We start from the raw sequence: 13708 nt of genomic DNA, 5'->3' as shown, positions 1-13708 counted from the left end.
TTCTTGGGTAAAGGAACAGCCCCTAGAGATAGGAAGGGTGTGGTTTTTAGCTTTGTTTTTGGTAAGATAGACCTCTTTCTTTGTGGTGACAGAGAGTCTGTACTTGAATTATCTTCAGTACTGCTTTGTGTATTTTAATTTGGTCCCATCTCCGAATTTTTCAAGATTAAGCCTTATTTCTAGCTGTCTCATTACTGTCTTCTAACCTGTCTATATTCAGTTTCATACAGTTGTCCTTACATAGATAGCAAGGTCCCTAGATTTAAAGAAAAATTGCATTGATTCCCCTTTCTTATTCTGTAGAGCATATAATTTGTCCTACATAAAAAATTTCAAACCAGGCATGATGGCTTATGCCTGTAATTCCAGCACTTTGGGAGGCTAAGATGGGTAGATCACTTGAGGTCAGGAGTTTGAGACCAGCCTGGGCAACATAGTAAAACCCGATCTCTACAAAAAAAAAAAAAAAAAAATACAAAAATTATCTGGATATGGTGGCACACACCTGTAATCCCAGCTACTTGGGAGGCGGAGGTTGTAGTGGGCCAAGATTACGACAGAGCAAGACTCTGTCTCAGAAAAAAAAGAGAGAGAGACTTGACTGTGCCTATTAAATTATTCTCCTTAATTTATTACTCTTTAAAACCAAGATTATTATAGCCAGGTGCAGCGAGTGGCTCATGCCTGTAAACCCAGCACTTTAGGAGAATGAGGTATGTGGATCACCTGACATTAAGAGTTCAAGATCAGCCTGGACAACATAGTGAAACCCCATCTCTACTAAAAATACAGAAAAAAAAAATTAGTCGGGCATGGTGATACGCATCTGTAGTCCTAACTATTTGGGAGGCTGAGTCAGGAGAATTGCTTGAACCCAGGAGGCAGAGGTTGCAGTGAGCTGAAATCATGCCACTGCACTCCAGGCTGGGTGACAGAGTGAGACTCCATCTCAAAAACAAAAAAAAAAAAAAACAAGACTACCAGCCTGGGAAACAGTATAGAGACCGCATCTCTACAAAATTAAAAATTAGCCAGGCATGGCGGTGCTTACCTGTAGTTCCAACTACTTGAGAGACTGAGGCTGGAGGATCACTTGAGTCAAAGTGGTTGAGGCTGCAGTGATCTGTGATTGCACCACTGCACTCCAACCTGGGTGGAAAATGAGACCCTGTCTCAACAAAACAAAATAAGCCCAGCAGCCAAACCACTGGGTTTAAAAACTAATAAATAATTACCATCATATCCAAAGCAGGGATTGCCTATAGCCTAGGATGAAATATGGCTCATCAATTATTCTTCATACAGGTTGTAAGCTAAGAGTGGTTTTTATAATCTCAATGGTTGGGGATGGGGCAGACATCAAAATAAGAATAATGTTTCATATCACATGAAAAAATTGTGAAATTAACCTTTTAGAGTTTATAAATACGTATTAGAACACAGCCACGCCTATTTGTTGTGTATCATCTATGACTGCCTTCATGCTTACATTGCAGAGTTGAATAGTTGTGATACAGACCGTATGGCTGGCAGAGATCAAAATATTTACTCTCTGGCTCTTTACAGAAATAGTTTTCTAAAGTCTCAGTATGAAACTGAATACAGGAGGTATATTAGCGTTCTTGTCCCTCAGTGTTCAATACTGCTTTCTGTATTTTAATTGCCAGTTAGCTATTAAATGGTCCCATCTCCACATTTTTTCAAGAACAAGCATTCTTATTTCTAGCTGTCTCAGTACTGTCTTCTAACCTATATTCAGTTTCATACAGTTGTCCTTTTACATAGATAGTAAAGAAAAAAAAACTACATTGATTCTCATCTCTCAAGTGATTCCTTTAATGTTTGTGTCCCTCACTATTAAACAACAGTATTGAGTACTGTAGGGTCTTCTGTTATTAATTGGAAAACAATAGGAAGAGTGGCTCACGCCTGTAATCCCAGCACTTTGGGAGGCCAAGGCAGTCATACTGCCTGAGCTCAGGAGTTCGAGACCAGCCTGGCAACATGGCAAAACCCCGTCTCTACTAAAAATACAAAAAATTAGCTGGACATGGCGGTGGGTGCCTGTCATTTTACCTACTTGGGAGGCTGAGGCACTAAAATTGCTTGAACCCAGGAGGCAGAGGTTGCAGTGAGCTGAGTGCCGCTACACTCCAGCCTGGGTGACAGAGTGAGACTCCATCTTCAAAAGAAAGAAAGAAAACAATAGGAAGAGATGTCTGTGTTTCCCCACTATGACCAGTGCTTCATGGTGGGCTCTGTAAGTTATTTGTTCTTGTGTTGTTTTTTCTTTGAGATGGAGTCTTGCTCTGTCACCCAGACTGGAGTGCAGTGGCGCTATCTTGGCTCACTGCAGACTCTGCCTCCCGGGTTCAAGTGATTCTCCTGCCTCAGCCTCCCAAGTAGCTGGGATTGCAGGTGCCCACCACCACACCCAGCTAATTTTTGTATTTGTAGTAGAGACAGGGTTTCACCATGTTGGCCAGGCTGGTCTCGAATTCCTGACCTCATGATCCGCCCACCTCTGCTTTTTTCTTTTAAGATGAAGTCTTGCTCTATTGCCCAGGTTGGAGTACAGTGGCACGATCTCAGCTCACTACAACCCGTGCCTCCTGGGTTCAAGCGATTCTCCTGCCTCAGCCTCCTGAGTAGCTGGGACTACAGGCATGTGCCACCATGCCCAGCTAATTTTTATTTTTTATTTTTGGTATTTTTTAGTAGAGACCATGTTAGCCAGAATGGTCTCGATCTCCTGACCCTGTGATCTGCCCACCTCAGCCTCCCAAAGTGCTGGGATTACAGGTGTGAGCCACCATGCCTGGCCAATTTTTTTTTTTTTAATATAAACCATACGTGAGGCTTTTAATGGGAGAAATTTTTGTGGACAGGTCTTGGGGATTCAGATCAGAATCCCCTTTTAATGGTGATTTCACAGTGCTACTACCCTTTCAGCCAGACCTTCCCTGGAAGCCATGGAGCACAATCTGGACTGGGTTGTGGTCCTTTTACTGACTGACTTCCTTTTAAAATCCTCTCCATTCCCCATGGTCTGTGCTTGGCATTGTATATCCTCAGGAAGACATTTGACAATCTACTGCTCACCCAAACTAACGAGAATGAGTGCTTGCTTCTAGGGAACCTTTGGCATTTTTTTTTACAGCTACCTGCTTGCCAGTGTTTAGAATAATCAGTCACCCCACAGACCTACCCCGATTAACACCCTCCCTCCAAAAAACCCAGAATAGGAAAAGCTAGACATAGAGATTATGACAGATTATTGCTTTCTTGGTATTTCAGATCCTTTGGAAGGTCAGACGTATGTCTCTATTTAGGAGTTAGACATTAAGTTGATCACTTTCTTATACCCCTTTCCAGTATACTTACAGTACTTTCAATGTCCCTCCACAGGTCAGATACCAGGCCCAGGTTCCATGATGCCTGGACAGCACATGGCAGGCCGCATGATTCCCACTGTTGCAGCCAACATCCACCCCTCTGGGAGTGGCCCCACCCCTCCTGGCATGCCTCCAATGCCAGGAAACATCTTAGGACCCCGGGTACCCCTGACAGCACCTAATGGCATGTGTAAGTAGCATGGTGGGGGGATGCATTATCTCAAGGTCTGGTCTGTCTTGGAGGGCTGTAGATCAGGGAAGGAGGCCTTGTTCTCTCTGTGAGATTTGACAGGTTCATGGATGACCCAGTCTGTGGCAGTGGCTTCTAGAAGACCAGTTTTCAGTCTGTGTTCTTTAGCACCCCTGATGGGCAGGTGCACAGGTGACAAAATGCTTCTAATCAGGATTGTATACCATTGCCTTTATGGCATGCACTGTCGGCGTTGGAACCAAAAAGATACTCATCTCCCACTCCTATTTAAGCCTGTCTTATTTTTGACTCTCAACAGGCAGGTAGAGCTACTGGTTGTTACTTTCCCTATAGGCGGAGCCTTTTGTAGATACAGGGTTCAAAGGTGATATGTGTAGAGAAAAGAAAAGAAGTGAGTTTAGAGGTGGAATGACAAATATGTTTCTTGTAGCCATTCTTGGTTTATTAGTAGTGGCTGTGTAGAGTAAGAAAGTACTATTCGGGGGCTGTATTGAGACGAAATAGGGAGTCCCAGCAAGCTCAATAGAGAAAACACTGATGTTGCTAGGTGATACTTGTCTGAGGTTGTGTTTAGAGGCCAGGTCATTTCTCCCATAGGCTCTTGCTCCACTTCAACCTTGGCCTAAGGGTTGCTTTAGAGGCTCTGGTCTGCTTTTTACTCCAAAAGGCCTTCCCATTCAGGATGATCCTGAAATGCAGCCAGTAGTGGGTCAGGTACCCCAGCCACATCTCTAATCTTAGGTTCATGTAGAAGTTCACATGTGGCCAAAAGTTTAGCTATTATTTATAGTTCAGAGAGATAGGAAGCATAAGAATTCTTGCTCTGTAGGAGCTTTAGTTGGGAAAACAAGGAATGAAAACTTGGATAGAGCTTACCAAAGCTTACATGAGACTGTGTAGGATGTGCCATAAGTACACCGTAATACTCTGGGTGACTTCATGGACAGAGACATGTCTTACTCTTCTCTGGCCCCCAGAGTCTGGGACAAAGTAGGTGCACAGAAGAAAAACAGTAATTTATCTAGGTATGTAAGATTATAAGAATTTTTTTTTAATTACCTCCCTTAAGCTAGTGGTCAGAAGTTGTATAGCACAGTAGTTTGCCAGGCCACCCTGTACACCATACACAAAACTAGTCTACCAAGATTGTTGACCAGTTTTCCATCCCTATTGCAGAGGTAGTATCACCAGTCTTTACCACTGTCATGTCCTGGTCACCCATGTTTTACACTTAAGGATTCCTTCCCAAAGGGACCTCATTCGAGTTCCTTGAGAATGTGGAGGATTTTAGGTGGCACCTCCGCAGCCGCTGCCTGGTTCTGCCATAAATCAGTGCTCTGGGAATTCTGAGCCATGTGAATTGGTTCTAGGATACTAGGTAGGTGACATTGAATGAATTGCTTCTCCCCTTCAGCCCTTTGTTTCCTCCACTGAAAGATGACACAAGGGATTAGATCAGTGAGCTTCAAAATGCTTTGAAGAGTCTTAAGGTTTGGTAGAAACCTCTTGGGCATAGAGTTGGGTGAATTGATTGGTGAGCAAGGCTGCACTGTGTTTCATAGGTTTTCATTTCTGGCAAGATCTAGGGGTTTTTAAAATCCGGATTAAATGATCCGGATTGCTTTGTATACTAAAGCAGCTAAAGTTGAAATAGGAAAGAGCCCCAGACACTCATACTAATTGTTCCCTTCAGGACATGACCTAGTTTGGGCCAAAAATCCAAGGACTGCAGTTCAGGAGCTGTGAAGGCCTCCCTGGACTATCCAGTTTGTCAGCAACTGCCTCAAGTGAAGCTCTCTGGCTCTAGTGGAGACATTTAAATAACAAGAATTTATTGATAATCTATTTTGTGCCCAGCTAGGCTAGGCACTGTGGCAGAAAGAAAGACACAGAACTGGCCCAGGAAAGAGCTTATTATTTAACTGAAGAAATAAAATTAGAACCATTGAAATAGAATAAAATCAAAATTAACTTTTGAAAGGGTCTAAAGCGAATCTTGGAAGGAGTGGGGGAAATTCAGACACCTCCCACTCCCCAACCACTTGGGTTAGGCTAAGCAACATGAGCAGTGGCCTGGAGGTACAGAAGGAACTGACCTGCATAGACCACAGTGAAATCCATGCCTCCCAGGCTGCATTGGTTGCCTGCCACTAACAAAATGACTTCTGTGTCATTTTTTCACTGAATAGGCTCTTTCCCAAGTCCCTTGTATTTTTAGCAATAACAAGTTACTCTTGGATGTGTTTGCAGATCCCCCTCCACCACAGCAGCAGCCGCCGCCACCACCACCTGCAGATGGGGTTCCTCCTCCTGCTCCAGGCCCGCCAGCCTCAGCTGCTCCTTAGCAGGGAACATCCACGCCCACCACCATGAGCTGGAGTGGGGACAACAAGACTTGTGTTCCTCAACTTTCTTGGGTTTCTTTCAGGATTTTTCTTCTCACAGCTCCAAGCACGTGTCCTGTGCCTCCCGACTCCTCTTACCACCCCTCTCTTTGACACTTTTTGTGTTGGGTCCTCAGCCAACATTCAAGGGGAAACCTGTGGTGACAGTGTGCCCTGGTCATCCTTAAAACACCTGCATATCCCCTGTCCTGGTGTGGGGGTATGCTGACAGTTTCTCTGCAGGTCCTGTCAATTTTAGCATGCTATGTCTTTATCATTTTTGCTCTCTTTCAGTTTTTTGCTTTGTCTTAAGCTTCTATGGATAATGCTGTATAATCATTATGTTTTTATCTTTCTGTTATTATTGTTTTAAAGGAGAGCATCCTAAGTTAATAGGAACCAAAAAATAGTGATGGGCAGAAGGGGGATAGCCACGGGGGACAAACCTTAAGGCATTATAAGTGACCTTATTTCTGCTTTTCTGAGCTAAGAATGGTGCTGATGGTGAAGTTTGAGACTTTTGCCACACACAAATGCGTGAAAATGAAAAGGATGTGGAAGGAGAACCTTAGTGATTTTATTCCCTAGTGAGGCCTCTGAGGGCCTCCACACTGCGTGGCAGAACATACCACTGAACTAGTATGTGCTAGAGGAGAGCACAAACATCACTCCTTCCCCAGGACCGCTGGCTCTGGTTTTCTATGCAGATGATTTGTTGGATTGGGGGTGAGTGTTTTGTTTTTCTGAGAGCAGTGTGAGCTTTGAGGATTGGAATATTGGGAGGCAGTCCTTAGTTTCCTCAACTAGCCTGGAAAGTTAGGAGTCGAGGGTAATGGCCTCCCAATGAATCTAGCCTGCTATTCACTGCTTTGTGTGCATTTTTTTTCTCCCTCTTTAAAAAACCCCGTAAAAGAAAAAAAAGTAGATAGTGCTAAATATTTTAGCTCATGAAGCTTGGGTAGGATGGCTGGGGGTACAAGTCCCCAAACTACCTCTTGTTACAGTAGTCAGGGAGTGGAATTTCGTGAACCGGTACTTTTAAGGTTAAGATGGAATGAGAAAAGTGAAGCAGGATATCAGCTTCTTATACCTTCTCCCTTCCTTTCTGGGATCTCACATTCCATCTATCACAGGGTTTTCAAAGCGATGCGGAGGGTAACAAGGAACTCTCTTGGCAGACAGAGCATCATGTTTGAGGTCTGGGGTGCTCAGGCTGGAAGGGTAAACTGCCATTCCAGAGGACAAGCCACAAAAATGCCTTAATTTGAGCCCATATTTACCCCTGCTGATAAGTGACTTGAGAGTTCCTGGTTTTCTCCTCTTATTCTTCCCTCCCTTCTATCCTTCCATGTGTGGGGAAAGGGTGTTTTTGGTAGAGCTTAGTTTCCAAAGCACCTGGCTTTCTCACTTCACATTCTCAAGTGGCAGTTTGATTATTTAGAATGCAAGGTGGAATCTTTTGGATATCTTTTTCTATATATTTTCTAAAGCTTTACATACGAGAGGGTATAGGGAGGTGTCTTTAAAACACTTTAGAACTTCTTTCCTTAATATCAGAAAGCAAAAAAATAAAACCACAATTGAGATTTGCCTTTCAAACCCTCAGGTTTGCCTCTAACCAGGTGGCCTTGGTCACCATCAAAGTACTGGATTACTGGAACCGAGGAGACCTTGGTCCTTTTGCTTTTGTTCTGGACTCTTGGGAGTGGAAATGGGAATGAGTTTATTCCTAATTGGAATTTAGTTCCAATGCATTTGGCTCCAGAAAGACCCCAGTGCCTTTTGACAATGGGCCAGGGTTTTCCCTACTTCCCACCAGTCATTCCCAAAGGAAACTCATTCCAAATACTTACCTGTTCCCCTGGAGTCCTAGAAGGAAAATGGAATTCTGGTTCATACTGTGGTCCCTTTTAACCTCAGGTCTTTCATGTGATCACTTTCAAATTTAAAAGATCCAGGTGGAAATATTTTTACTATGGTAATAATTCTACAGAATACCTGAATTCTTAACACTGTTATGTTTCAGTATAAGTGGTGGCTTTTTCTTTTAATGTCTTTGATCTGGTTTTATTCCTGTAATTCAGCCACCTGAATTTGTGAAGGGGGGGAATAATATGTGGTTTTTGTACAAACATGTTTCTCAGTGTGTTGTTATTTTGGAAAAAAACGAGGGGAGGGAGATTGGAGAAAAATGAATGAAGAAGACCTAATTTCCCTCTTTTTCAGTTAATAAATGGAACACCATTTCTGTATTCTAGTCCAATTCTCTACATTCGTACACCAGTTTCTTCATATATTATATCCTATGAAGAACCTAAACATTTGCCCCACCTGGTCATGGTTTGGTCAGCAGCTAAAATTCTGTGACTTGGGCTGGCTTCCTTCCTGACTGGCCACCTTCATGATACGACCATACATTTTGAGGGTACCTCACCCACTGTTTACTTGCATGGTCGAAGTGAAAATGAGTGGAAGTTCTCCAGAAAGGATGGCCAATGTCTCCAGGTGAGAAATAGTTTTGCTTAGTGAATGGGATAATGTTTGTCAGGATGCAGTTTGGACAGGCCCAAGTTGGAGGCAGGCCTTGAGGGCAGAAGAGTCTGTGAACCTTGACTTACTCTAAGGACAGCTTTGAGGTACTCACAGATATAAACCCTGTGCAGAAAAAAGAAGTGATTGTTTTCAAGATGCTTATAAATCCAGTGAAGCAAAAGAAGAGGATTCTGTGTCTGCCATGAGATGAATGCCAGCTCTTCGCAAAAGTGTGCCTCTAATGAAGAGAGCCAAAGCCAGCTGGATCTCACCAGATTCCTGTGCTTTCTCAAGGGTGATGGGGGAGGTTAATCCTTTATCCAAACTAAAGACTGGTTTATAAACTTCAGTGTGAATTATTTTTGGAGTATTGGAGGACATGATGATCAACCAGTCTTCCATAAGTTCCTTGGGTCCTTACTATGGAGTAATTTCCCCACTTTCAATTAAGAATAGTACTTGAAGGCCGGGCATGGTGGCTCATGCCTGTAATCCCAGCACTTCGGGAGGCTGAGGCTGGTGGATCACACGGGGTCAGGAGTTCAAGACCAGCCGGACCAATGTGGAGAAACCCTATCTCTACTAAAAATACAAAATAGTGGGTTGTAGTGGTGCATGCCTATAATCCAGTTACTCAGGAGGCTGAGGCAGGAGGATTGCTTAAACCTGGGAGGTGGAGATTAGTGAGGCAGATGGCACCACTGCACTCCAGCCTGGGCAACAAGAGCAAAACTGTCTTAAAAGAAGAAAAATAAAAGAATAGTGCTTTAGGCCGGACATGGTGGCTCACACCTGTAATCCCAGCACTTGCACTGTGGGAGGCCAAGGTTGGGTGGATCATCTGAGGTCGGGAGTTTGAGACCAGCCTGGTGTGGTGGTGCACAACTGTAGTCCCAGCTACTTGGGAGGGGGAGGTTGCAGTGAGCTGAGGTCGCACCACAGCACTCCAGCCTGGGCAACAAAGTGAGACTCCATCTAAAAAAAAATTTAAAAACTAGTAGTTCATAAAACAAAAAACCAGTTGGGCATGGTGGCTCATGCCTATAATCCCAGCACTTTTTGGGAGGCCAAGGCGGGTGGATCATGAGGTCAAGAGATCGAGACCATCCCAGTCAACATGGTGAAACCCCGTCTCTACAGGCATGGTGGCGCGCGCCTGTAGTCCCAGCTACTCGGGAGGCTGAGACAGGAGAATTGCTTGAACCCAGGAGGCGGAGGTTGCGGTGAGCCGAGATCCCACCATTGCACTCCAGCCTGGGTAACGAGCGAAACTCCGTCTCAAAAATAAATAAAATTAAACAAAACAAAAAACCTTTAATAGTAGACGTCTGGCAAGACAAAATTTTTAAAATAGTTTATTTTTTTAGAGATGGGCTTTTGATCTTTCACCCAGGCTAGAGTACTGTGGCACAGTCTAGCTCACTGCAGCCTCAACCTCCTGGACTCAAGTGATCCTCCCACCTTTGTTTCTCAAAGTGCTGAGATTATAAGCGAGAGCCACCCCACCCAGCCTAATTTTACAGTTTTAACAAGTTTCCAGGGGATGCTGATGGAGCTGGTCAAGGAACCACCCTTGGAGAACTAGTGGTTAAGAAGGTCGTGTGGTAGAGCACAATCCCTACAGTTCCTTACAGTTTAGTGTAATGAAATCTTTTCGTGCAGTAAAATTTGAGGGGCTACTGTGTGCCAGGCTTTGGTTCATTAATACAGTGAAATCGCAGTTGTGAATACAGTAGGCAAGACCCATGCCATCCAGGCCACTTACTCTAATGGGGTGGGGTACAAGACTATAAATGGTTAATAAGAAAACATTTTACATATTTCCAAGTGCTCATGAAGAAAATGAAGCAATCAAGAGTTTCCTGGGAACAACTTCTGGGGGACAGTGGATAGTCTCAATTGGGTGGTCTCTCATGATTTCTGTCCTGCTGGATGTGGTAGCCTAAGGGATTGACCTTCATTCCAGAAAAACATCCATCTGAGTAACCAGGGTGCCCTTTTGTTTGGATATATAACGCCAGTTTGTGAGAGCATTCTGCAGCTGCCCTGCCTGTGACTTTATTACAAACACCCCTGCTTTCTACAGTTCTAAGAGCATAGTTCTTTTGCTCCAGTTAAAGGGGAATGTCTTCCTGGAAACCGTGTGAAAGCACCCTCAATCCCGTTAATGGATTCTCTCTCCATTTAAGGAAGTAGTCTCAGAATGGGATGCAAAGGTATATCCTTGAAGGGAGCACTACCTTCCTTCCGGCACAAACCTTCGTTGGATCTCCTTGTGAACAGCTCCCCTCCCCGCCAGCCTCATTTTCCTGTGGCTTTTTAGACATGCTACCACTCTGGCCATTTGGAAACACCTGTGATCCTGAAGTCCTTGGGACAAAGTTGGGGCAAGACTGTCATATAGAAAGGGTGACTGAAGGCAAAGAAGGTGTCATGAATCAACCTAAACAGAGGTTCCAAAACCAACTGTAGCTAGCTAGCTCTAGGACCACCAATTCCTGTTCCAGCCCTGTTCCAATTATTATGGAACCCCTGCTACGGTCCCCCTCTTCCTGCTCTTGACCTGCCCTGCAGAATTGTATCTTTACTACCACTGCTCCCAAAGGCCTTTCTGTGCCCTTTTAACCCATAGAGAGCAGCCAGTTGACTAATTTGGACAGTAACTTTACCCTTCAGGGCAGATATTCCCAGCTCCCCTTAGGATACAGCTTGTGCAGGTCTCTGGAAAATAGCCATGCCTTAATACACCACCTTCAGACAAGTGAAAAGAAAAATGCTTCCTGCTCTGGTTATCTAGCAGTCTAGCATCTGAGCTGCCCTCTTGGGGCAGTTGGTCCAGAAGAACATAAGGAAGTGGCAGCAGTCTTGGATGGTAATGGCCACTCAGTTTCATTCTGATCCTCCCTAACAGTTTCAGAACTGAGCAGGTGACAGAAGGTAGATCCAAGCAAACTGACAGGCTGATTGATGTGTCTGGTTTGGTTCAGACATGGATGGGTTTCCTGTGGCATTCATGTTTAGTCAGCTTATTCCACAGTAGCTACAGGGTGCCAGAGAAGTGCTTAGGTCACCTGCTGAGGCAGGAGGTCTCTTCAGCAGACAAACTTAGTTGCTTAGTGGGCACAGTGGCTTATGCCTATAATCCCAGCACTCTGGGAGGCTAAGGCGGGCAGATCACCTGAGGTCAGGAGTTCGAGACCAGCCTGAGCAACATGGTGAAATCCTGTCTACTAAAATACAAAATTAGCTGGGCGTGGTGGCAAATGCCTGTAATCCCAGCTACTTGGGAGGCTGAGGCAGGACAATTGCTTGAACCTGGGAGGTGGAGGTTGCAGTGAGCAGAGAACACACCATTGCACTCCAACCTGGGGAACAAGAGGGAAACTCCGTCTGAAAACAAAAACTTCGTTGCTCCACATGGTGAGGCCCTGTGCTTGCTTGTGCTATATGGCTTTCTCCCAACTGGTTTGGCTTTAATGAAATTTAAGAGACCTTTCCAATCTGGTGGTAGACCCATTGTCTGAACAAGATTATCACTTTCAATTTGTGATGTCCTTAGACGAGAGCACTTGTTCAACTGAGAAGCCATAGTTTTCTGCAGTGCAGAGGTGGTGGTCAGCACAAAGAACCCAGACCTCTACCTCTTAGCCCTTCCCTTACTGGGGATGGTCACCAGCAGCCCATCACCTAAAATGGCCATGGAGCAGACTGCCATGCAGCCTAGAACCAGGAGTCTGGTCTTGTTGCTGTGTTTCCTGCTAAGAGATCTTAAATGGCTAAGTGTAGGTAGGAGAGTTGGGAACTGGAGGAGGGAGGTCTTCTGTTCTGCCAATTAATATAGCCTACCTCTGTGTCGTGATTCCTCTTCTCAAGCAGGAATGAAAAGCCTGCATATTAAAACTAAAGGGTTTGGAATCAGGGTCTTAGTTCAAATCCTGTCCTTACCACTTCATTAGCATAATCTTGGACAATGTTGCTAATTCTCTCAGTTTGCAGATGTGTAAAATAGGACTGAGAAGATACTTGCAGTGTGATTGTGAAGAATAAGGCTCATTAGCACAAGGAAAACTAAAAACGCATATGTTTGTGTTAGCCTGTTTGTGTTGCTATAAAAGAATACCTGAGATTGGGTAACTTATAAGGAAAAGTGTGTTTGGCTAACTGTTCTGCAGGCTGTACACAACATAGTGCCAGCATCTGCTTCCAGTTAGGGCCTCAGGAAGCTTACAATCATGGCAGAAGACAAAGGTGAGCCAGCATCACATGGTGACAGCAGGAGTGAAAGAGAAGGTACCAGGCTTATTTAAACAAGCAGATCTCACATGAACCCATAAAGCAAGAACTCATTACCTCCAGGACCAAGCCATTCATGAGAAGTCCACCCCCATGACCCAAACACCTCCACCTCCAACACTAGACGTCACATTTCAGCATGAGATTTGGAGGGAATAAAACTTCCAAACCATATCTATGTTAGAGGTTAATACTGAGGACTTAAAGCCAGGATTAGAAGCCAGGAACTTCTAGTCCACACAGCTGTGCCCCCAGCCATGGCAATTGGTGTGTTCCTGCTCTGGACTACAGCTCCCTGGTCAAGCCAGGGGCTTTTCATGCAGAGGGAGGCTGCCTGCAGTCATGACAATGGACCTTGAGCCTACCTGAGCTCCGGAAGCAGGCTGCCAACCCAGTACCTCAGAGGCATGAAAAAGCTGTTGCCATATAAAACATCCCTGAAGCCCAGATGCAGGAGACATGATTATGGGGACATGAGTATGAGTTCTAGGGATGTCAGTTTCCCTTTGTTTCACTCTCTTGTTCCTGCATCTTCTATCTCTACCCTACCACAGTCCTGTGCTCAGAAGTATTACTTAAACACTGTGGTTACCAAGAACTTTCAGATATGAGAGGTTGCTAAATCTCAAGGTCACACTGATACTGAATCCTGCCCTTCCCATCACATTCCAGTGACTGAGCTTTCCCATTCATCTTGTGGAGGTGTTACCCAACCAAGTGTGCTGTGCTCAGTTCTCAACTACTGGGAAGATCTACTAGGGAAGATCAGAATGAAACTGAGTGGTAACGATTTAAAATGCCAAATTAGGCCGGACGCAGTGACTTACCCCTGTAATCCCAGCACTTTAGGAGCCATAGGGGGCGGATCACATGAGGTCAGGAGTTCAAGACCA

At 44.6% G+C, this 13708-nt stretch overlaps 1 protein-coding gene across 9 annotated transcripts in view; it reads left to right on the top strand.

The window, feature by feature from the left end:
- Window positions 1-8242, top strand: part of SMARCC1 (SWI/SNF related BAF chromatin remodeling complex subunit C1) — a 187391-nt gene extending 179149 nt beyond the window's left edge. For 8 of the 9 annotated variants that reach the window (XM_078350733.1, XM_035275228.3, XM_035275230.3 and 5 more), the window contains 2 exons: window positions 3409-3585; window positions 5857-8242. In XM_078350733.1, the coding sequence (XP_078206859.1) occupies window positions 3409-3585; window positions 5857-5951 (272 nt within the window). In that variant the 3' untranslated portion in view covers window positions 5952-8242. The remainder of the gene's footprint in view (window positions 1-3408; window positions 3586-5856) is intronic. The other variant, XM_054245578.2, reaches the window with a different exon arrangement.
- The last annotated feature ends 5466 nt before the right edge of the window (window positions 8243-13708 follow it).

This window comes from Callithrix jacchus, chromosome 15 (genome assembly GCF_049354715.1).
Source record: "Callithrix jacchus isolate 240 chromosome 15, calJac240_pri, whole genome shotgun sequence".
NCBI lineage: Eukaryota > Metazoa > Chordata > Mammalia > Primates > Cebidae > Callithrix > Callithrix jacchus.
Note: the sequence above shows the minus strand (reverse complement) of the source record. Positions and strands in the feature narration are given on the sequence as shown.